The sequence below is a fragment of the Prionailurus viverrinus genome, chromosome A2 (genome assembly GCF_022837055.1).
Source record: "Prionailurus viverrinus isolate Anna chromosome A2, UM_Priviv_1.0, whole genome shotgun sequence".
Taxonomy (NCBI): Eukaryota; Metazoa; Chordata; class Mammalia; order Carnivora; family Felidae; genus Prionailurus; species Prionailurus viverrinus.
In genome coordinates, this window is record NC_062562.1 from 157,390,435 (window position 1) to 157,414,961 (window position 24,527).

A 24,527-nucleotide genomic window follows, 5' to 3' on the forward strand; every position below is an offset into this window, starting at 1 on the left:
CTTTGTTTCCTGGCCCAGCTGACTACGTCACCCCATCCCTGCTCCCGGCGCCCTTTGGGAGGGTGTCTCCCGGGCTCTGCTGCCGTGTGCAGGGCTGGCCACAAGGGACAAACAGGCGAGAGGCTGGGGATAGAGCCAGCACAGGGCAGCGGGGTCAAAGCCGCTGCTCACTCAGCTTGGAGTTTGTTCCAGTCACTGGGTTCACAAGCCCTGTGTGCCAGCTCATAAAGCCTGCACAGAGCGACGGCAGGTCAGCAGGTGCACACGCGCGCACACACACACACGCACACACACACGCACACACAGAGGCATGCACCACAGAGCACCACCCAGGGACTTGGCGGGTGTGGAGGACGGGCTGTCGAGCCGCCTGCCCTGCTGGGGGCACTGGGTTCTGGTGCTGGATGGGGGGCTGCCTGGGCAGCGATTTGGGCTTGAAACCCTCCAAGGTCCTTTTCAACTCAAACGTCCTGTGATTCTGCGCGAAGTGGAGTCACGTGTGGTTCTGTGGGTGCGCAGTCCCTTCAGCTTTCATAGGTCAGGAGGTCATACTTTCGCCCAAAGTGTGGCCTTCGTCCCCGGCCCCCTTCCCCCACCCCCATTGCTAAGTGGGGCCCCAACCCTTTGCCCTCGTTTCCTACACCCTCCAGCCTCGGCTGGCCTAAACACTCACACCACGGGGGACCCTGCACAGGACCCCCAGCCTCTGTCTGCTGCTCCAAGACATCTGGTTGGAGCCCAGAGGAACACGGTCGAGGACGACAGAGCTGGCGGTAGAAAGGGGGCCCCGGGGAGAGGGCAGAGGCCAGGACCAACGGGATGGCACCACCAGCCCCACCCCCTCAGACAGGCATTTGCACGGTATTGCACATGCAGTTCTGCACGGAATATTTATGTCACATGAACCAATATGTCATAGCAAGATTCTAGAGCAGTCATGGTGTGTGCATATATGTTCTGACCATCTCCTACAAGTCTGCAGGTTTTCAAATTCAAAGGCATTGGTTCTCCTGGATGCTAACCCCTTTGCAGAAAGTGCCCAAAGGGCAAAGGTGGGCATATGGGCTGTGGGCTGTGGGGAAGCAGCCTCCTCGACCCCCGAGCATGTGCCTCCATGGCCAGCCATTCTCCCCTCCCCTCCCACCCTGCCTCGAATGGAAGATTTTCTGAGCCAGCCCCGAGAGGTCTCCCTGGTTGACAGCCCCACCCCCACCCATCAGAGCATCTGGTTTCCTAACCCCCCATCTGGAAGGTGAAGCTTCCACCAAGCCCCACCAAGCTCTGACCTGCCTCTAACTTTTTCTTGAGGCCTCTACAGGCTGGAGTCCTGTGGCCCATGGCCTGGGCCAGATGCTCCGGAGATAGGGCTCTGTGAAGGAGGGTGTCAAAGTCCACAGCCCTCCCACTGGCCACACTGCCCCAGCCTCCTGCTCCTTCTTCCCCAGATCCCGAGGCCTCTCCCTCCCAAAGCCGGACCCCTCCGCTCAGCCACCTGCCCCACCCTCTGTCACCCCACCTTACCTGGCCCCGGACTCCTCTCTAGCAGGTACTAAAGACAACCATGAAAGAGGCTGAAGGGTATACAGCCCTCAAAGACCTTTCCAAACGTGACGAATGTGCCATGAGGCTGGTTTCTGGAAAAGGTGAAAGAGAGCAAGACGGGTAACCAGGATGGCTGCGTTCCAACCCCACTTGGACCAGAAATCACTGTGAGACCTTGGCCAAGTCACTTACCTTTGCGTTTCCCGATGTGCAAAAAGGACTCTTAAGTTCTCAGGTTTTCCTGTTGCCTTCAACACTCTGCTCCCCCAGACAGCTCCCCGTCAGCTTCCAGGTGCAGAAAGTGTGGCGCTCAGAGCAACCTCCTATCTCTCAGGAGGAACGTGTCCGTCTTTGTCTCTGAATCACTAGGGCAGAAGCTCCACCAGGCAGAGAAGAGAGAAGAGGTCAGCAGGCAGAACGTGGGGCCACATGGCTTCCGATAACCCTCTAGCCTTACAAATGGCACGATCCTGGGATTCCCAACGTTCTAGGTGGGGAGAGGGCCAAGCTCCCTCACCACGACAACTTCCTGAGCGCTGACAGCCAGAGAGGAGGCTGAGGTCCTCTGCCAAGGTGGGGCGGGGCTGGCTCTCTCCACCACTTTGTTGCATTCTGGGTGATGTTCCCCACACTGGGCTCGGGGCGTGCTGGGGGTGGGAGAGCTGTGGGGCCACTAGGCCCAGAGTAAACAGCATCGGTTTAGGGCTCAGGAGAAAGGGTCTAGCCATTATCCCAAATCGGATCACTGTTACGAAAAGCCCAAACCCAAAGCCTGGGTTCAATCTGGAAGCCATAGCAGGTTTCTCCAGCAGCAGCCCTCAGGGGTAGCCCTTTATCAGCAATCTTCCCCCGATTTGTCCCCACCTGCACCTCTTATTCTTCTGTCCCCACCCCAACACACTCAGTGAAAGAGCAACAGGCCATGATAAGAGCTCTTTCAAATTCTATTTATTTAGCTCCAGCGCTCACGCAGACGCCCCAGCGCCTCCGTCATAAAAACCAAGCAAAATGCCAGACTTGTTCTAAAAGTCGGGACGATTGTTGAATGCATACAGGCACGCGCACACCAGGAGGGGAGCAAGCTGGCTGCTTCCTGCCTCCCGAGGGCAGAGGGCCGGTCTGAGAGCCCAGGACAGAGGACTCAAGGGGCAGCTGGGAAGGAGCAGAAATGTGCTGAGGTTTGGGGACAGGACACTGGGAGGCACACCTGGGCAGGAACTGGGGCTTCTCTTCCCAAAGCTGGGCTTGGATGGACGGCGACGGGGACAGGCGCGGGGGGAGGCCTCCCCACATGGCAAGGCAGATTCTGGGGCAGATACCTAAACAGGGTGCGGTGGGAGGCTGGGAGCAAGGTGGGGACGTGGGGGCCAGGGGCCAGCAGGTACAAGGGAGGGACTGAAGCCAAACAGAACATTCTCCAGAAGGCTGTTGGGCAATACTGGACCTGCCAGGGCACCAAGAGCCTGAGGTCACTGGTCAGCCAGCCACTACAATAAGAGAGACTGGCAAATAAAATGATCTTAGCTGTTGTGTACCCCCCCAGCCCCCACCGGGGCCCACAATGCACAGGCTTCCCCCCACATGGTGCCCTCTGTGTGTAGGACCCTGTGCACGTGGGAGTGTGGGAGTTATTTACACACGAGTGCACTGGTAACTGGCACATGTATGGGAGCACTTGGTGGAATCTCCTGATAGGGAGCTGCTCACTGGCCCAGGGGAATCAGCAAGGGATCCAGCCTCACACTGTGCCCTGGGGGCCCTTCTCAGATCACTGGCTCCCCTCCCTCACCCCTCCCTCTTCTCAGGCCTGGCTGAGGTTCCCAACTCCCAAGAGCGGACTCTGATGTGTCCCCAAGCTACAGGAAAGTCCAGGAACTATCACCCAGACAGGGCTGGGCCCCAAATCCTTACACACAGACCAGAGTGCAGGAGACGGCAGAGCACAGGGCTGCCTGTCGAGTCTATGACGAAGGTGCTAGCGTGTTCTTCAAGGTTGTGCGCACATTGTCAAGGGGGCTAATGGAAGTACTAAAACGTTTACTGTCATAGGTATGCAAGTGCCATGAGCTAGCATCACACCCGGGTAACTCTGAGTTCTACCCTCTGAGTCAGCCCTTGCTGCAGACCGGGTGTAGAGGGTGGTGCCCTGCCCCGCCCCCCCCCCCCCCCCCCCCCCCCCCGGGTCTGGATTTGCCCATCTCTCCATACAGGTGAGCCAGGGAGCTACCGTGAGGACAGCTCTCTCCAAAAGCCCAGAAATCCAAGTTATTGTCCTGTTCTGCATTGGTGAGATCTGTGACCTCAATCATACAATCTCTCTGAGAATCGGCCTCCTTATCTGTAAAATGAGGATAGTAATTCTGCCCTATTTACTCTACAGGGGTTGTTATTTGGGTTAGAGAAGATAATGGGCGCAAAGGACTTTATGTGCCCTATGGTGTCGCATGAATGCCAAGTCATTTGCTTTATCGTCTTGGCTTGGGTGGGAGCATTTGATATCAAAACTTCCAGGAAATAACTTTCCAGTAGAAAACGGTCGACTCTCTCGTTTCAGGGGCTCTGGATCTCCTAGCAGAAGGAGCATGGGACTTGAGATCAGATACGTCTGGACTCGAAGTCAGACTGCTAATTACCAGTCGGTCTTGGGTAAATTAGTCCACCCCTCTGAGCTTCGGTCTCCCGTCCACAAAGTGAGCACAGTCATACTCATGTGATCTTAGGTGAGGAGCTCACCCTCTCTGGGCCCCAGCTGCCTGTCTGTAACAAGCTGACAAGAGCTGGCATGCAGGCTCCCTGTGAGCACGGGGTGAGCCCGGTGGGGCTCCCGGCCACGGCGAATGCATGGTGATAGCCTCCATTCCTGATCCTTCGTCCCTCTCTTCTGCTGTTTTTGTGTCAGGGAGCCCTTTCAGTCGCCAGCCTATCCTTTCGTGGGCAAATCCCCCCCCCCCAACCTGGGGCACCGGAGCAAATCCAACCTCAGGCTGTTGCCATCTGCACAGGGTGGGTTTCTGTGCCGTTCATCCCATGGGCCTCACCCCACACCCCCCGGCCCTCCCAAAGAGACGGTTCCGTGGAACTCCTTTGCTCACCGTTGAACTGAGTAGGGAGGAAACAGGGTCTGTGGCATCTCCCTTATACTAGGCCTTGTCACCGCATCAGTCCTGCCCCAGCTGGGGAAGACGCTTCCCGTTAATTATCTGGCTCATAGGTTCCCGCGCATCCCTTGAAGCTCAACTCAAAATCACATTCTCTTGTCCTCTCTCTGCGCCCGTCCCCACTCTCCCAGGGCCGGTCCCACCTCCACTCCATCTCCGGTCTTCATGCCCTTGTGAAAGCATGGTGCTGCATCCATGCGGCCCCTTACCTGCCCGTCTCCCCTGTGGGAAGAGCCCACAGGATGAGGTTAAAGCACAACGTGTCTTCTTTCTCCCCATCGGAGTACCTGGGGTAGAATATATGCTGAATTGTGTCTTATGGAGAATGATCTGTGCCAAGGAAATTGCAAGCTATTTAGTGGGTACACTTCCTATCTTAGGTCCCCAAGGCAGAGGTGGGTCCGTGTGCAGAAAGGGGCCGGGGAGGTGACCAGGGAACAAGGAGAGGTGGCAGGGAACCCTGTGTGTGTATGTGTGTGTCCCGGGAGGAGGGAGGGTGTTTGTTAAACCCCAGTCTCCCCCCCCACACACACACAAAGAGAAAATGACTTCTGCCCTTGGAAGATTCATTAGCCTGCAAAAGGTGGGGAGTCAGCAGCTGGGGTGAAGGGGAGGGTGTGGTGTGTATTGGGAAGCCCTTCCCTCCGACCCTGAGTGCCCCCTCCTGGCTGGCCTAGGACTCAGGGGGAGCCGGTGACCCCTGACCTAAGGTCTAGAGGGTGCTGGGACAGAGGCCACTGGGACCCCGGGAGGCTGTCTTCTTGCCCACCAAGCTCACACTTGGAGGGAGGGAGAAGGTGAGGAGGCAGACACTTCCTCGTCCTGCCCGCAAGGGAAGAACAATTTGCCACTGTCCTCCCTGCACCTGGTTGATGCGGAAAGAGCAGGTGTTGGAGTCTGGGAGTCCCTGGGAGGAGAGGCCCAGCCACCCATCTGGGGGTGATGCCCTCTAACCCAGGGTGGAGAGAACCTCTAAGGACCCGGTCACGGGTCACCTCATGGAGCCACAGTCACTGATTTATCTGCCTCTTTCCCTGACCTTGTTATTTCTTAATTGGAAGGAGGTGCTCAGTTAGGGTGGAGGAACAGCAGAGGGAGCGAGAGCCTAGGAGAAGCGAACTAGGGGAAGGCAGGGATACTGCCGTGACAACCCGTGACAGCAGTAAGATCTTAGTGAGCCACGCGCTCTCCTGTGTGTGCTGATATTACTGTCAGGGACATGGCAGGTGGACATGGCATAAGTCATCAGCTAATACTCCAGCAGCGGGGCGGGGGGCGGGGAGCGGGAACTGAAATCACGTTTCACCTGCCCATGTCATCCCTAAAGGGCTCCACAGCCTGGTCGTGAAGCAGTTAGGGGAGCATGTCCAGCAGAAGGGCTGGAAGGGACGAACAACTCCTGGTAGAGAGTGGTGCTTTGAGAGCCATCCCCACGCATGTGCACGCCCACAGACGCACAGATCCCCCCTCCAAGGAACCTAGCAGGGCACTGACCCCAGCGGGGACCCACAGTCACTCCCTCCAGCTGCAGCCTGGCCTTGCACAAGCCTCGTTCCCTGGGGCCTCATGGCCATAACTGCCGCCTCCCCAGTGCCAGGGTTAACAAAGAGGTGGCACAGACAAAGGCGGGTGTGTCCAGTCCTGCCCCAGGTGGCTCCTGTCTGGCTGCACCCCCCTGCCCCCAGCAGAGAGGGGCCACGTTACCCAGCCTCTCCTGTCGGTGTGACAGCACTCAGTGTACTGGTCAAAGTATTCCTTTCCTTGCACGTTTCTCATTTTTCCTTCATTAGCCTCTGACAATGACCGTTGACACCCCGTCCACTGAGAGGTCTTGGATGTGCCAGGGCCCATAGTGTGCCCTTCGTCCAGCTCCGTCTCTCTGCGCGTCTCTGCCCAGACACCGACAGAGCCAGCGCTAACTACCCTCATCTCTCCGTTCTGCTGCCCCCTCTCCTGGGTCTCTGTCCCAGACCTTATCTTGCATTTCCCCAGCGCGGTGCGAGGGAGGGACACCGACCTCTGCCCTTCCTTCCCAAGGCTGCAGGCAGGCCAACCCTCAGGGGCTACACCACCATTCTTTACCAGAACCCAGAAGCTTGTCAGAAAAACACTTTGCCAACGGCTGGGCGGGAACATAGTTTTGAAGTCCAGTGATCCCTGGGAGCACAAAACCTCCCATGCCTCCCTGCCTCTGGTCTGTGAGGCGCACACAGGAGCAAGAGTTTTCTGCTTTCTGTCTTTTAAAGTAGCCAGTGGGGAGGAGACGGGAAGGAGAACGGTCACGGTTCGGGGGTACCCGAAGAACTCCTGAGGCAGGAACATCAGCGTTCCTTTCGGCCCGTTCCCCGTCCCTGTCTCTGGATCCCCGTAAATAAAGCTGGCATCTGCCTGGCGGCACAAAACATCCGCCAACTATTTTAACCCTTCAGCACACAGTTCTCGTGCTGCATCTGCTGGTATGGCGATGTCTGTGTGTGTTTCTTTTCCTTGCTCATCTGGGCTCCGGAGGGCAGGTGTGGGATCTTGTCTGTTACCTCGAATGCTCCTTTACAGGGTACCACACACGAGAGGTTCAGGAAGATTTGTTCCAGAGCTTTGCTGCTGGGGTTCTTCCCTCCTTTCTCTCTTCCTTATGATATTCCGCATCTCTTCTTCCTCCTCCTCCTCCTCCTCCAGCCTTCTCCTCCTTCCTCTCTCTTCTCTGTCTCTCACGCTGTCTCTCTCCCTCTCTCCCTCTCTCCCTCTCTCCCTCTCTCCCTCTCTCTCTCTCTCACGCACACACACATACACGCAAAGTATATTTAACCTGAAAAAATTTCCCAGTGATCACTTACATTTGCATTGTTTTCTTTTTCCTTTCCAAAGCATTTCTACCCATATTATGTGTTTATCTTTAATTATTACAACCCCACTGAAAGGCAAGTATTTTTGTGCCACCTTTGACAGGTGAAAAAAGACTGCAGTGTGGCCAGTGAGAGAGCTTAGAATAAAAACAGGTCAATCATTCATAGATCTAGTTAATGAATATTTATTGCATACTACATTGTACTAGGAATTACACCAGACACTGGGAACACAATGATGAATAAAATAGACACCATCTTTGTCTTCGTGGCACTTACAGTCTACTAAAGAAGACAGACATTGAACAAATAAGTACAATAATGTGCAGGGTGTGTAATTAAAAAGAAAACATAGGTAGTCTGGAAACATGGAGTAGATGGGCTTTAACCTTGCCCACGGATCAGCATCCCCACAATTACACACACAACCAATTTATGACCGTTAGGCTGAGACCAGCAAATGAATAGAAGTTACAAAGATGGAAGGGAGAGTGCAAGGAGGTAGAAAGCTCTAGAGACTGTGAAGGCCAAGAAGAAGAAGAACTCAGCCTTATCCAGGAACTGATAGAAATCCAGCTTGGTGAAATAGAGCCTGAGAGAAGAGAGGTGTGAGGAGGCTGGAGGGTTGCCCAGGGTTGGCTTATGGAAGGCTTCCAGAAGGACCATACTTAGGGGTAGGACTTGCATCTTACAAAGATCATTCTGGCCATAGTGTGGGTGATGGATTGAAGAAGACCGAGACTACATACAAACAGAGCAGTTAGGAACCTCCTTCTGTGCAGTAGGGTCCCGAGAGGCAGGGACAACTGGAAGGTTTTATGTTGGTATGGAATAATCTTCAAATTGTATTAAGTGAAAAAAGAAAAAACTTTTTTCTAATAAACTGTGCCATTATATGTCTTTTTAAGAGGAATATGTACATACATATGCTTGGATGTACAGAGTATTCTTGGAAAGATAAATACACTTTTATTAGTGAATGTCCCTGGAAAGAACAACAAAGGGGCCAGCACAGAAGTAGGAAAGCTTTTTGTCTCTGTATTTCTTGCGTGCTCTTTGAATTTTGTGCTATGTGTTACATTATCTAACCAAAATTAATTCTTTTCGAAGCAGATGTTTTAGGGAACAGAATCCACAAGATTTGAGATTTACTGGATTTAAGAGTCAAAAGAAACATGTTGAAGACGACGCCCAGGTTCTGGCTTAGGCAACTTTGCCTATTATTTGGTCAGGAACTCTGGTGGAGGAGCAGGTTTGGTGAGGAAAAAAAGCTGTTCAGTTTTCAGTTTGGGACATGTTGAGTTTGAGGTGTCTGTAAAATATCCAGGTTCAGCTGTCTGATAGGCATCCAAGCTGTTCATGCCTGGAGCTCAGGAGACAGATGTGAACCGAAGATAGGGAATGGGGAGTCATGAACATGTGCATGTTAATACAATCTACAGAAGCAGGTGAGACTGCCCAGGTGGTGAGGAAAACAGAGGCTTGTGGACCGAAAATATTTAAGAGATTTGTAGAAGAGAAGCAGCCAGCGTGACAAGAGTGTATGGCACTGACATGCTGAGAGATAGCGAGTGGTCGACTGTAGTCTGAAGGCTACCGACAGTTCAAGCAAGACTGAGACTGTTCAGTGGGCTTAGCCAAAGGTAGATAACCTCCCTCATAGATGTCAGTAGCGTGGAGAGGCAAGGTCAAATCACAATGGGTTGAGGACTCAGCAAGAGATCAATAGACAATAAAGTCTTCTCTAAGAAGTTTGGCCCTGAATAGGGAGTAGAAAAGATAGGGCAGTAGCTGAAAGGAGGAAGGGTTGAGGGAGGGTGTTTTCCATTTCTTTGGAGATGGGAAAGAATAGAGCATCGTTATTTGCTGATCCCTGGAACTAGTGGAGAGGGAGGAGAAGAGATATAAAAATGAGAGGTATAGAGAGAACAGTGATGGATATGGCTGTCTGAAGAGATAGAAAGGAAACGGAATCTGGGACTCAGATGGTAGTTTAGCTTTACACATGAGAGGAAGTGCTTCCATTGTAAGGAAAATAAGAGGAGTCATGATGACTAAGCACTTTTAGAAATCATGCCACTGGTGGTCAACTGTGTAGGACCCTGTGCCTCTACCTTCGTGTGATTCCTCCCCGTTCCACACTCATCTATGCTTTGTATGAGTATCTGGATGAACCTGCCTGTGGTTTCACAAATCCAACTTACCTCTTTGCTATTCCAGACCACAGTCCTCTTAAAAGTTATTATGGCTTTTGGGTGAGGGTGATATTAGGGTTGAGGTGAGACGTAAAAGACTGGAGACAAGAGGGAGGTTGTCAAGAGCCTGGTACTGGGTGCCCTGGACACCTAGCTCCCACTTTCCTCCCTGGAGAGGGATGGCCCATCCTGCTTTGTTGCTGTCCATCCCAAAACTCAGCACAGGGGAAGAGGGAGGTGGGAGCAAAAGATGGCTGCTGCAGGAGACACAGCCACAAATCTGCTACCCCCAGGCACAAGGGTGATTAGCTGCTAATGAGCCACCTGAGGGACAGACCGGGAAGAGTCCCATAAAGAAATGATTGAGCTGTTCAAGCACAAAAGGCATAATTTACCACTTATTTAAACATACATGTAGACACAAATGAGATACAAACCTTTTAGACTCTGAGTCTCAAAAAGCAAGGATAAGACAATTCAAAAACAACAAAAAACAAACAGAATCCAAAATATAGATGAAGGATTTGATAGATATTTCTCCAAATACAAATGGCCAATAAGCATATGAAAAGATGTTCATTGTCATTAGTCATTGGGGAAATACAAATCAAAACCACAATGAGATATCACTTCATATCCATTAGGATGGCTATTATCAAAAAGAAGGAGAAGGAGAAAAAGAAAGAAAGAAAGAAAGAAAGAAAGAAAGAAAGAAAGAAAGAAACACAACAAAGTGTGGCAGTTCCTCAAAAAATTAAATAATAATTGCCATAAGTCCAAGCCATTCCACAGCTAAGGATACACCCGAAGAAATCGAAAGCAAGAACTTGAAGAGAATTATATGCCAATGTTCATAGCAGTATTACTCATAATAGCCAAAAGGTGGAAACAATCCTAATACCCATCAGTGGATGAATGGATAAATAAAATGTGATATATCCATACAATGAAATATTATTTGACCCTTAAAAGGAATAAAATTCTGATGCCTGCTACAACACAGATGAATCTTGAAACTATTATGCTAAGTGAAATAAGCCAGACACAATAGAATTAATATTGAATGATTCCACCTGTATGAGGTACCTAGAGTAGTCAAATTCATAGACGTGGAGTAGAATATTGGTTATGAGGGACTGTGTGGAGGGGACAGTGGGGAGTTAATGTTTAATGAGTACCAGAGTTTTGGTTTGAGATGATGAGAGCATCCTGTGGATGAATAGTAGTTATCATTATGCAACAGTGTAAATGTACCTAATGCCACTGAATTGTATACCTACATATGGTTAAGACAGTAAATTTATGTGATGTGTATCTTCCCACAATAAAATTTCTGAAAAATAAAGCAAGGATAAAGAACCTTTCTTATTGCAGTTTTCTAGTTGGGGGTTGGTTGTGGGGTGAGAGAGAGTCCTACAGGGGAAAAGGGAAGGGCCATAACCTCGGTGCCATGCCTGGATCTTCCCACATTAAGCCTTGTGGAACCAAGCAGGCTTCACAGCTCACTACTTTCTAGTGCCTGCATGAGGCAGAAAGAAAGATGATCCAGATGTTAGTCTAGCATCCCTAGTTCATGTCTTTGATGGCTAAATCCAACTTTGCTCTAAGAGACACCTTCTTTTCTCAAGATGTGGGACTTTCAGGAAACCGGAAGATATGTGGGACAACAGACGTCCATTGCCCATCTCCAGAAATGCTAATGTGAAGGATGAGACATGACCTTTAAGAATTATTCTGCCTATCCCCTCTCATGATTAACAGGCAAAACAATCAGATACTTCCCTCCATTTAGGCCCACCTGTTTTTCAGGCCAATAGAAACAGGGGTCCTCATCATAAATGATAGATATTTTCCTCTCCATCTCCCTCACCAAGGTCCAGCCCAAGATTCACGTGTCCTAATGTGTTGCGACGCAGGATCTCCCAGCCCCAGTGGCTGCTACTGCTGTGAGATGTGGTCCGGGATAGGGAAGGCGTTGGAGGGGCCAGAGAGACTCTGGCTGGTGTCCCACTTTCGATCACAGAAACAGAGGGCTGTTTCTCAGAAAGCTGCTCTTGTCCATCCTCCTTGTCTGAGCCCTTGAAAGCTTCCACGTAGCGAAGCACTCGCAAAGGATTTTGATCATGGTGGTTCTCAACTCTGAGGAGGGCAAAGGGGAAGGAACTCAGGTGAGGTGAAGGAACAAGGGCCATGAGGAGAAGGAGAGGGGGGAAGAGCACTTGTAGGAAACAGGACCAAGAGGACAGGGCAAGGAAGGGACCAGAGTCCTAGGATGAAATGAAGGGAAGAGCAGTGGAATGGAGGGTAAAGTGGGATAGAGACCAAAGAGGTAAGCAATCAGGATTTGGAGGGTAGTGGGGTGTGTGTGTGTGTGTGTGTGTGGTTGTGAATATGAAAGAGAAAACCAAGAGAGAAGAAAAGCCAAGTCAGGAGCCGAAGGTAGAGTATGGAGAAGGTTAGGTTCAAGGCAAGAATTTACTAGAAATGGGGGTCAGATAGGAACAAGACTAGAACAAGTTGGGTAGCCCATGCCCACATCTGAGCATGGACACGTATATAACCTCACACACATTACTACCCTGATGTACTCACAGCCTGGCATCAGTTATCAGCCATCTTGTCGCTCTCCCTGTTGGCTCCACCCTCCTCCCCTAAACAGGCTAATGCAGTCTCACTTTATAGAGTGATGATGTCTCCTTTGGGTCCAGTTGGAGATCTCAGGAATGGAAATATGTGTGATAAATGTGAAACTGGGCACCCTACTCCCATGGCTTCATGCTTGTTAGCAGTTTATACATATGCAGTCACTCACCGCAGGAACCAGCGGTCCCCCAGCCCATACTGGCACCCGCAGATCCCAGAGCGAGGCCACAGGAAGCGAGGCAGCTTCCGCTCCAGCATCACTGTGGTGGCCACCACCTGGGAGGAGTGAGAGGTAGAGGAAACTCAGGAAGAGTGATGAGGTCTCAGGGAACACTAGAAGCCACCAACATAGGGAACAAAGAGGAATCTGTCAGATGGGGACACCAGAAATTGGGGAGATGACAGCCATTGGGCCATGCCCTAGCTTGTGCCAGGCATCATGCTACCTGCTTTACTCACTCATCATAAAAGGAGAGAGAATATTTTATGAGTGTTTTGAATAAAACTGTGACCCCTACATTACTATTGACATTCATAGAAAATGAGTCAGTCCAAACTAATCTCATTTGCTTTTTCATAGGAAAGCCAGACTAGTTATCTTGATTTAAATAAAATGATTAAATAGAATCTCTATGATTGTGGTATGAAATGACGTTGCTAGTGTTCAGGGAATTTGCAGCACATTAAATACCCATATCCTCCAAAGAAAAAGAGTGGGTTAATGACTGCAAACTTGGCAAGGAAAATTCTAGTGGCATGTCACATGTTCTGTCCTTTGCCCAGCCCTCATTAATTACTTAAATGAAACATAGAAGACAAGCTTATCAAATATGACTGTGACACAAAACTGGGAGGGATATGTAATAATGTGAGGTGACAAAGCAGTATAAAAATGATCTCACCAGACTGGAATGCTAGTCAAATACCAATAATGTGAAATTTAAGAGAACCAAATGTAAGGTACTACATTTATGTTTAAGAACAAAGTATATGGGTAAGTACAGGAAGTGGTAAAGGGGCTTTACTAATTAAGTTGAATAACAAAGATGCATGGGTTCTAATAGATCATGACCTTCATAAGGGCCAGATGTATATTTCTTTAAAGACCTGGCTCAATTTTTTTTTTTATATTTTTTTTTCAACGTTTTATTTATTTTTGGGACAGAGAGAGACAGAGCATGAACGGGCAAGGGGCAGAGAGAGAGGGAGACACAGAATCGGAAACAGGCTCCAGGCTCTGAGCCATCAGCCCAGAGCCTGACGCGGGGCTCGAACTCACGGACCGCGAGATCGTGACCTGGCTGAAGTCGGACGCTTAACCGACTGCGCCACCCAGGCGCCCCCTCAATTTTTTTTAAGTTAGTTTCTTTCTTTCTTTCTTCCTTTCTTTAAAGAGTGGGGGAGGGGCAGGGAGGGGGTGGAGAGAATCCCAAACAGGTTCTTTACTCTCAGTGCAGAACCCAATGTGGGGCTTGAACCCACAAACCATGAGATCATGACCTGAGCTGAAGTCAAGAGTTGGACACTTATGTGACTGAGCCACCCAGGTGCCCCAAGACCTGGCTCAATTTGAGGTGCTATTTCTACTACAGTGTCCAAAGCAAGGGAAGGCATGACCCCTCTTTATATTGTATTCCTCCAATCCTATCAGGAACACTCTACTTTTGAAAGGACCATGATCTCTTAGGCATGAACAAGTGCAGAAAGCTTGGTTAGTTGAAGAAACTAGCAATTCTTAAAGTAGTCCAATTCCCCATGTTTTATTTTTCTACTTGATTTCTTAGTTGGACCAAGTTCCCTCCAACATCAGGACTTTTTTTTTTTGAAAGTTTATCTTTTTTGAGACAGAGAGAAAGAGAGCACATGAGCAGGGAAGGGACAGAGAGAGAGGAGAGAGAATCCCAAGCAGGCTTTGCACTGTCAGTGCAGAGCCCAATGCGGGGCTTGAACCCACAAACTGTGAGATTATGACCTGAGCCGAAATCAAGAGTCCAGCACTTAACCGACTGAGCCACCCAGGTGCCCCTAACCTCAGGACTTTTAATCATGTGTTCCCTTTCCCTATATAGAAGCTCTCCTTTATCTTGAAAAGGACATTTATGTGTCCTGTTGTGCCATCAGTAGGCCCCCACCTTGTTCTGGTAATAGACCCCTTTTGCTTGGACCATTGTCACTTCACCACTCTGTCCATCAGTTAGGGTAGACTGGACTGCACCCCAGCTGATTAGCTGATTCTCCCCTAAATTCCACTACCACCATCACCACTCCTTGGTCTTAACCTCAAATTCAAGGATGTACCTATAGCTCAAACCTGTTGCAGTGAGATGGAACTTAGACTGGCTTCTTGGGGGGAAAGATGCTCTTTGAGGGGTTACACCTCACACAGTATCAGAAGGCACAGCGAATACAACAGATGGGGCCCTTGGAATTGTGCAATACAGTACACCTGCTCATTCCTTTGGGAATTTGGAGCTTCTAGAAGACATTTCACCAACATGATGTGAGAGACTGACTTAGGAGAGCAGACTGGATAGGAGAGCAGAACAGAGAAACTGATGTAGTTACTGAAATGGAAATACACACTTTGGCCAGATATGCTTAAAGATAGTTTAGTTCTTTAAACTTTCCAGTTACGAGGACCAACACATCTTGCTTCCAATGCCATTTATTTCTTTTTCTTTTTCTTTTTCTTTTCTTTTCTTTCTTTCTTTCTTTCTTTCTTTCTTTCTTTCTTTTTTTTTTTAAGTATGTTTGCATTTGGTTCTCTGTCCCTATAGGCAAGAGTCCTGTCTGATATAAATCCTAACCTCTATCCTTTTCTGTCATTCTCCTTAACTGTATAATTCTTACCCATGTTTAGGAGTTCATCTTAAATGTCACTCCATCAGGAAAGCATTCCCTAACTTTGCAATCAGACTCCTCTGTTGTGTCCTGTTCTTAGCATCTTCTACTTCTGTGTGATAGTTTTACTACTATAGTTTTACAGACTTCCATGAAGTCCTTTATTTAATGGCAGTCTTCCCAACCAGACTGTGGGCTCCATGATACACAGATGGCATCTGTTGCATTCATGCTGGTGTCCCCAGCTCACAGGCATTTCCCAACACATAACAGGCTCTACATAATTATTAAGTGAATGGAAAGTCTGAGTGGATAAATTATAGCTGTATTCAAATTTTTGGATGGTGTTCATACAGAAGAGTGTGTTCTGTGTATATTAAAAGACAAGACTGGGGCCAAAGAATGGAATTGTAGAAAGATAGATTTCAGCTCCATGCAACATGGACATTTCTAATAACAAAAAGTTTTGAAATATGAAAAAGCTCTCTTCTTCCCAACCACTACCCAAATCCATATGATAATAAGAAGGTCCTAATCAGCATTAAAGAAGATATTAAATGACCCTTTGACCAATTAATAACTAATCACTGAGTAAGAACTCAACTACAGGACCACTAAAGATACTTCCAACTCTAAAATTATATTATCTTCACTGATATATAGAAAAAATCATAGAGAAACAGGGAGAAGCAAATAGAAGATAAGATTAAAAATTAAAATTTAAAACTAGAATATATAGCTGATGTCTGGCTTGCTTAGTCAGTAAAGCACCCATACTGGGTATAGAGATTACTTGAAATTAAGAATCTTAAAAAAAATAAGTAAAATTACAAAAATAAAAAAAAAACACTAGAATATATAAGACAGTCTCTAGTTCTCACTGGGCTCGAGGTTGATGGTTGTATCTACTTTTCCCCTGTGATCAACACCTCAGCTCTTGGGTGTTAAACTACCCCTCCTTTTATCTCCTCCTCTGTCCAAATGTACCTTTGTTGAGGTGACAACACTGGATTGTTCTGTGACTCTCTTAAGAGTTGTATAGCATAACATTTTCCACTTTGATTTTTCTCTCCATTCTCTTCCCCTTAGTAAGACTAACACTAGTAAACTCACCTGGGCCCTCCAGAGCTCATCCCGCTCATGGGCCACCCGCCAGTGTGTATCACCCATCATGGCGATGAACAGGTTGAGCATGAGCAGCGTGGCAATGATGGTGAAGGCAAAGTAGACAATGCCAAACATGAAGGGCAAGTTCACTTCGTAGTTGGCAGGCCCATCAATGACGGTGAGGAAAAGCTCAAAGGTGCTGAACAGTGCCATGGGATAGTCATAGAATTGCCCCAGGTTGGATGGGTCCTCTGTCTGGAAAATGACATAGAACGCTGCTCCGCCCAGGAAGGGGGCATGGAGATGGGAAAATAGGGAATTATCACAATAAGCATAGGCCCGGTTATATCTCCATACATTTACACACTTGCAGACACACATACACGCCCATAAATGTACATATATGACTATGTACATGTAAGTCACACTTTATGTGTGGACCTGGCTAGCCTTAAGATGTCTTATGACCAAGTTCATTACTCTGGACAATGGTAACACCCAGCCATTTAGCAAAATGTGTACATAAAATGTGTGTATGTGTATTATATATATGATAGATATACACAAAATAAGTCACCTAACTGCTTTTCACATCTTAAAAAATCGAATATTTAAAAGATAATTTGTACATAAGAGACTCAAATATAGAGAACAAACAGAGGGTTGCTGGAGGGGTTGTGGGGGGGGGGATAGGCTAAATGAGTAATGGGCATTAAGGAATCTACTCCTGAAATCATTGTTGCACTATATGCTAACTAACTTGGATGTAAATTTAAAAATTAATTAATTAATTAATTAATTAAAAATAAATAAAAGGTAATTTGTTACAAGAATGCGTGGAATCTCCAACAATTTTAAAGAACTGACCATATGAAATGGCCAAAAGAAAAGCACCTTTAAAAAAAAATCTCAGTGGCCCCTAGATGACCATCCATCATTCTGAGGTTCCTGGGTGAGCTTGGATCGTCATGGAAAAGGTCTGTTCAGTGTGTAGCCTACTGGATGATACTAGGCATCCTGGAACATTAGTACAGCATTAGAACCTTTAAAAGACTTCTCTCTGTGTGGGGAACTGAAATATAAACTAAATGATCTCAAGAATGGAAATAGTATCTATGACAAAACATCACTTTTTTATTTACTGATGGAAAAGGTAAGCACAACAACAAAGAAGAGACAATTTAGGAGATCCTGGGTATAGGACATCTACAGAAAACTACTCTGTCATTATGACTTCAATTGGCAGGTCATGATACTATGTACTGTATAACATACATATACTATATATAACATATGCTTACTGAGTAACTATATCCACACATGTTGTGAGCAGTAATTCATGATGTGTGCAGATGGGGTAGAGGGTGGGGAGAAAGAATATGTAAGGAATACTCCAAACAGGCAAGACTACCAGTTTTACCCTTTCATAGCTCAGATCTTGGGGTATTTTTTTTTTTTGGTCTGTTTGGTGGGAATTCCTGTTAAGTGGGAATTCCTAGGACAAGAATAGTGCCTTTTGTTCTAAAAGGCCATTGTCTTTTAGAGTTGAGAGGTCTTCAAATAGCGCCTAGGGCATCCCCTTGTCTTATGGATGTTTGGTTGCAGACACAGGAGACTAGATTTGAGTTGCCATATCTCACTGTTCTTCCTTCCTCTTAGTGCCTTTCCATAAGAACTTTCTCCTACTTTCTCACTGCCTTCACCCTCTATCCTGGCTGTTATTTTCTCACTGTGTTCCTCTCTCTACCCTGACATTCCACGTGTGCCTTGGGCTTCAACTAAGTCCCTGCTCCCTCTTTCCCCAATCTCTCTTTACAGCTCTTTTTCTTCTGTTTTCCTCTCTCATCCTCAAACTCTCCAAAATCATTTTCTGTACTTCCTCTTTGATTTCTTTCTTTTTGCCCCAACTTTAAATGCACATAGAAAAAAAAAGGATGCTATGTGTTATTGAATTCTCTGTGTTTCTTCTTTTGAAGTGTAGAGACAGAAGAGTTAAATATTGCACTGACTCTGTTTACCCACATAGTTTTCTGAGATCCACAACTGGCCAGTCTTTCCTGTTTAATGGCGCTGACTCTCCAATGCCCTTTATCTATCTCTTCTTTAAAAATCTTCCTGGGCTGTTAGTCAACATGAATGTTACTAGCCCATAAATTCAGAGCATATCATCTACCTTCTAGGTCATCTTAAGTGACCCTGATCCTATGGATATGAGTGTGCTTTTTGACTCAATATCCACTAGGGGGGAAATAAGCAAAAGAGAGTATAAATGAGAACGGAGAGCAAGAGTGAGTGAACTTTCTGGAGAACTGGATCCCATGACCTAGTAGTGTGGGGGGACAGTGCTCTTACCTGAGGCAAATCCCAGAATAACCACAGCCATCAGCCAGCAGAAGCGCATTAAGTCTCCAAAAATCATCTACAAGAAAGGGAAGGGGAGGGAGGTTGGAATGACCTTCTCTACCTGCTTCTCTGCAGCTTTCCTGCTAAACTGGAGGCCACCTAGCTCCATCTCCTCCCTTTGTCTGGAAAGGACTTATTGCTGAAGCCAGAGGAATCTTTGGGGAAGGCACTGACCTTCTGTATCATGATGGTGAAGGGACCAAGCATCTGGAATCCTCGAGCGAAGTACATAACACTGCACCAACCCAGCACCAGGGCAATGGACATGGGCACCATCTCCCCGTTCATGTTGGAGAGCCGCATCACCATGGTCACCAGCACCATGCAGGCATAGGTGATGCTTGGGGGAGGGGGCAGGGAACAAAGAGTGAGAGAGGAAATATTCCAGGTCTTCTCTAGCATGGTGATGAGTTGGGTGGTACCCAGTCAGGCTTAGTCCTTACACCCAAAACACACATATAAGCCCACTGGGCAAAAAATCCCTAGAAGTGAGAGTCAGCTGAAGTCTAGGTCCCAAAGAGTGAATGGGGACCTGGAACAATTCTGGCAAGGGAAGACATGGAACTGAAAGGAAGAGACACTCACATGATGACATGGAACGGTCCCCCGAGGATAGTCTGTCCAAAATAGCGAGAAGCACCAACCCTGAAGATGTCCGGGATCTGGGAAAAGGCCAGTAAAACAAAAAGACAATGTGGACTGCAGTTCAGTCTGGGGTCCCAGGTGGATGGCCTCAGCTTGGACCCTGGTTGTACTTCACCTCCAGGAGCAGGATGATCACAGCCCCCATGATGGTCACCAGTTCCCCCACCAGACGGATCTTATCCTGCTGAGTCACATAGGCCTCCTGTGGGAGTAAATTTGGAGTAAGAAGTATTTTTTGATGGATTGAGAATCAAGTCTTTTGGGGCAGGTGGTCTAAAGCAACTAAAGTCCATCCCAGATGAAGCAAAGTTCCCCTTACCACCACCATTACCCTTCTCCCCTGCCATTGTATTTGTCAATTGTGCTTAATTCTATGACCAGGCCATTAACTATGTATTCAAGGCTTAATAAACATTCTAAATAACTTGAGCCACCCCCTAGCAAATCACTATAATATATGAGTGGTAATTTATGATGTGTGTACCAAGGGGCTGAAATCACATTTCACAGCATCAAGTTAAGAAGACTAAACCAACAGGAAGAGGCATTATTGGCTTGGGATGGTTTTGGCTATGCTGAAAGTCCAACTTTTCCAATCTCATGTGGTCTTTGGAAGGTAGACTACTCTATAAACACCTCACAGAATTCAGATTCCAGAATAGGCCCAGAATCTGCCAGTTTTAGCAGAACCTTGAATAAGGCACTAAACCTTGCTGAGTTTGAGGTTTCTCATCTGTAAAAATGGAGACTCTAATGCTTATTCCTAGTGTTATTGTGGATATTAAATTAGAGGATGTATCTGGATGTACTTTATGAGCCATAAATCACCATAGATATATTTATGATTATATTATGATGTGGTAATATAGAAAAGGTCAGAAAAGAGGGTTAGAGACACTGAATGGATTTTAGTTTTGAGGAAGGGTCCCCATCTTATCCTGAGCAGTAGGTGTAGAAGGTCAAGACAGCCCTAAGGTCAAGATAAAAGAAGACCATCCTTCTTCTGGGCATGTTGTTTCACAGTAAAAGGCTTACAACATTACACACGTGTAGTGAAAGAATGCTGCAATACTGATCCTCAACTTTTGGAGGGTTATGGAGAATATCATTAAGACTGTGGACCCTCTTACCAGAAAACTGTGTTCATATATATGTCATCCCCACATGAAATGTACAAATAATTTCAACACATTCAGGTACACTTCAAAATTTTAGGAAATCTCTTCTCTAAGGTCACCTCTCTGAGTAGTGCACCCAAGAACGGAGTTGAGAGTCCCTGAGGCCAGTGGGAAAGTTGATGATCTAAGCTAGGAAGGATGTGATCCCTCATTAGGCATAAGGAATGCTAATCATCTCTGCTCTGCTGATAAACTGGAACCTCTGAGCATCCTTCAGCAGGCTACTTGGAGTGTGTATTCACTGGTCCAGTGAGAGGCATAGTTTTGAAATAGGAAGAGATGCTATGTAGTAGGAGGTGATCTATGATATAAAGAAGGTACCCACCAGGAGCCCCACAGATATTCAGAAACTGACAGCTCAGTAGAAGACAAGGATATAACCTTTATGGAAGAGTAGAACCAGACTTACCAACAGAGGGTGAAAATGTTTCAGGTAAATCATATGGGACCAGGAGAGATAAAAAAAAATAGCTGATGTCTATGTGGCTGGTGAGCAATGTGATCTAACAAACTTGGCTAGACTTCAGTTACTTTATTGTTGATGTTGCTGCTGTTGTTGCTGTTATTGTTGTTTAGAGAATTGATGTTCTCTTGACAAACTGGTCAATTTTATTTTATCATCTAATGGGAAATTTCCCTTTTGCCTTGCTTCCAAGGAAGCTCAGAGCTTGGTTTTATTTTGTTTTGTTTTGTGTTTTGTTTAAATCGTCAGCTCTAACTGAATACCCCCTCTTCTGTCCTGAAATTCACTTCATGGGCCTCCTTCTTTTTCTTTATCTTAATGTTCCTATAGCATCTCTCTTGTAAAACATTCCAACTCCTTTTGGAGAATCAGGTAGTGAGTAGTAGAATAACTGGTAAGTATATTAAATACAGAAACAAAATAATATTAAATGTAGAAATAAAATAACCGTATATGTGTTTGTACAAAAACTTTGAATTCTTTTTAAAACTTTGTATCTTGGTTTAGTATGTCTGAAGAACTGCCACCGACCTTTTTTTCCTTGGCTCATCTATGTAAAAGAACTGTCCGTCAATAGATGAGTGGATAAAGAAGATATGGGGGATATATATATATATATATAATAAAATATTATTCAACCACAAAAAAGAAGGAAATGCTGCCATTTGCAACAACATGGATGGGCCTTGAGGGCATTATGTTAAGTAAAATAAGCCCAACAGAGAAGAGAGACACTGGATGGTACCACTTATATGTGGAATCTTAAAAAAAAAAGAAAAGAAAAGAAAGAAAGAGGAAAAAAAGCCAAAATCCCAGAAACAGAGTGTAGAAAAGGGACGGTGGGGTGAAAGAAATAGGGAGAAGTTGGTAAAAAGGCACAAACTCTCAGCTATAACATGAATAGGCTCCAAGAATCTAATGTAAAACAGGACTGTAATTAATTACACTGCATTATATAATTGAAATTTGCTAAGAGAATGGAACTTAATTGTTCTCATCAAAAGCAAAGAAAGAAGATAAATATGTGAGGTGATGAGTGTGTTAATGAACTAGATGGTGGGGATCCTTTCATGGTGTGTACGTATTCCAAATAACCGCAATGTATACTTTAGGAAACTTGCAATTTTCTTTGTCAATTATACATCAATAAAGATGAAAAAATAAAGGAACTAGTGGGCTTTTAAAACACTTTGTTTTTCTTTTGATTTTAAGGGAATTCTAGTGTTTCACACCATGTGTTTAACGTAGGCTCTCGGTTCGGAATAGATACTCTTTTGTTTGTAAAATCTTTCAGAAAGATTTTAGTGGTTTAAAAATGGACAGGAGTGGGGCACCTGGGTGGCTCAGTTGGTTAAGCATCCAACTCTTGATTTCAGCTCAGGTCATGATCTCATGGTTTGTGAGGTCAGGCTCTGCGCTGACAGTGCAGCGCCTGCTTGGGTTTCTCTCTTTCTCTCTCCCTCTCTCTCTCTCTCTCTCTCTCTGCCTCTCCCTCTCTCTCAAAATAAATAAATAAACATTTAAAAAACGGACAGGAACATTGAATTTTATAAATGACTTACTGGTGTCTATTGAACTGATAATAAGAATTTCCTCTTAATTAACTACCTTTGTGAATTGAACCCTAAACTTAAACTGGTAAATGAGTTTTCCCTTGAATTTTGAGAATTTTATTCTCTGGAGATTGTATTAGAGATTTTCTGTCTCTGTTGAAAGGCTGATCCACAGCTTTTGGGATGTGTGGTCTTTCCGAAAGGATTTTGGAATCAAGGTCATGTTTGACAAAATAAAGTAGAAGAGGCACTCATTCTCAAGGTCCTATACATTCAGTCTCTCAATTCTCTCTCAAAGGCTTCCCCCGTCCATTCTCAAGTCACAGCACTACGCCCTTAATGCAAACCTACAGCATCTGTCATCTGGTTTACCATGAAACCATTTCCCCTCGTTCAACCCACCATCCACCATGCTTCTGGACTGGTCCTTCTAAAATGCAAATAGCATCACATGGCTGAGCTGCTCACTACCATTCCTAGTTTCCTGAAGTCTTCAGAATAGAAATGAAGGGGAGATAAGATTGGAGGGCACTCTCTAGATCTTTACCATAGCAGAAATTCCAAATATTCCAACAATAATCCCATTATATTCCAATAATGTATAGATTTAATTAATGAATAAAGATGGAAGCATATTATTCAGTAGTGTGGAGACAGCAACAGGAATGAAAACTTGAAGAGGTAAAACCTGGGTTACCTCCAGGGAATAAGACATTGGGTCAGGAGAGGCCCCCACACTGCTGCTCTTCATTATACCTGCCATGTGATTTTCAAGTCATGTGCATGTGTTCTTCTAATTCTTTTGATTAGATGAGAATAAAGAACAATAAGACCCAGACTAGCAAACATGATGTACAGAAGCCTTGCTGGTCTGGCTTCTCCTCTGTGTCCCCATATTCTATGTGATGCTCCGGGCACATTGAACTATTGGGGTTCTCGGTTGTTAAGTCAGGCCTTTGCATGGACTGTGCCCTTTTACTAGAATGTCTTCCTCCATGAGTTTACTGGCTCACATCTGCTTAAGCCTTAAGACTCAGGTCACATCATTCCTCCTGGGCCTCCTTTCCTGCCCTTCCACACCCCGCTCAGGGGCTCTCCCATAGGCACATGGCACCACTCTGCTTACATACCTCACCCAGCACACTGCAATCTTTCCATAAAGACCACAAATGCCTCGCCGGTAATCTCAGAGTCCCCCGAGAGCAGGGACGTACTACTCCTTTTTACCCACAATGCACCATGTAGTGGATGTTCCATTGATTGGAAAGAAAGAAGGAAGGAAAAGAGGGGATAAGAAGGCAGGTGCAAGCTGACCATGATCAGAAAGTTGTAAAGGGGAGATAAAGACAGAATCGGGAAGTGGGACTGGGAAACCTCTCTGGAGGCATATGGGGAAAAGGTCACAATGAATTAGGCCTTTTCAGGATTTCCATATTCGTAGCTCAAGGTCACCTAAGCAAGCCTGGCTAATAATGCACTGAGAAAATACTCCACCCCACTCTAAAAATAAATGTCTTTCAATAATGACTGGAATTCTTTACATCATCATATGGCTTGGAATTTTCAGAGTTGTCAACAGCCAAATCCCCTGAGGAGGCTGATCATTCATACTTCATTGTGAGCCTAATGGCCTTGCTCTCATTTACCAGCTGACTGAGCTCATTGCCTTGAAGGAAATGCCCAGAGCGGGTGGGCATAGCAGAGTCAAAGTCACCTGAACCACTCAGAGACAGGCAGGGAGCATGGGCCGCCCAGAGGAGGTGGGAAGACAGCAGAAACAGTGGTCAAATTCCAGTCCTAGACCTTCTCTACCTCCCCAAGACCCCAGCTTGCAAAGGAATGAAGTGCCCAGAAAGAGTCCTGCTGGCTATAATGAGGAGTTTCAGGGATTTCTAACCAGGCTGCCCCTCACACTCCATGTCCCTTGTCTTGCAGGGACAGATCAATTGTAGCTGG

The 24,527-nt window shown here is 46.5% G+C and overlaps 1 protein-coding gene across 4 annotated transcripts in view; it reads right to left on the reverse strand.

The window, feature by feature from the left end:
* Positions 1–10,392: 10,392 nt before the first annotated feature.
* TRPV5 (transient receptor potential cation channel subfamily V member 5) overlaps positions 10,393–24,527 on the reverse strand; it is a 35,247-nt gene continuing 21,112 nt past the window's right edge. For all 4 annotated transcript variants that reach the window (XM_047848492.1, XM_047848467.1, XM_047848476.1 and 1 more), the window contains exons 10-16: positions 19,493–19,579; positions 19,318–19,394; positions 18,907–19,072; positions 18,682–18,748; positions 16,336–16,604; positions 12,551–12,657; positions 10,393–11,877 (exon numbers count right to left, since the gene is read on the reverse strand). In XM_047848492.1, the coding sequence (XP_047704448.1) occupies positions 11,571–11,877; positions 12,551–12,657; positions 16,336–16,604; positions 18,682–18,748; positions 18,907–19,072; positions 19,318–19,394; positions 19,493–19,579 (1,080 nt within the window). In that variant the 3' untranslated portion in view covers positions 10,393–11,570. The remainder of the gene's footprint in view (positions 11,878–12,550; positions 12,658–16,335; positions 16,605–18,681; positions 18,749–18,906; positions 19,073–19,317; positions 19,395–19,492; positions 19,580–24,527) is intronic.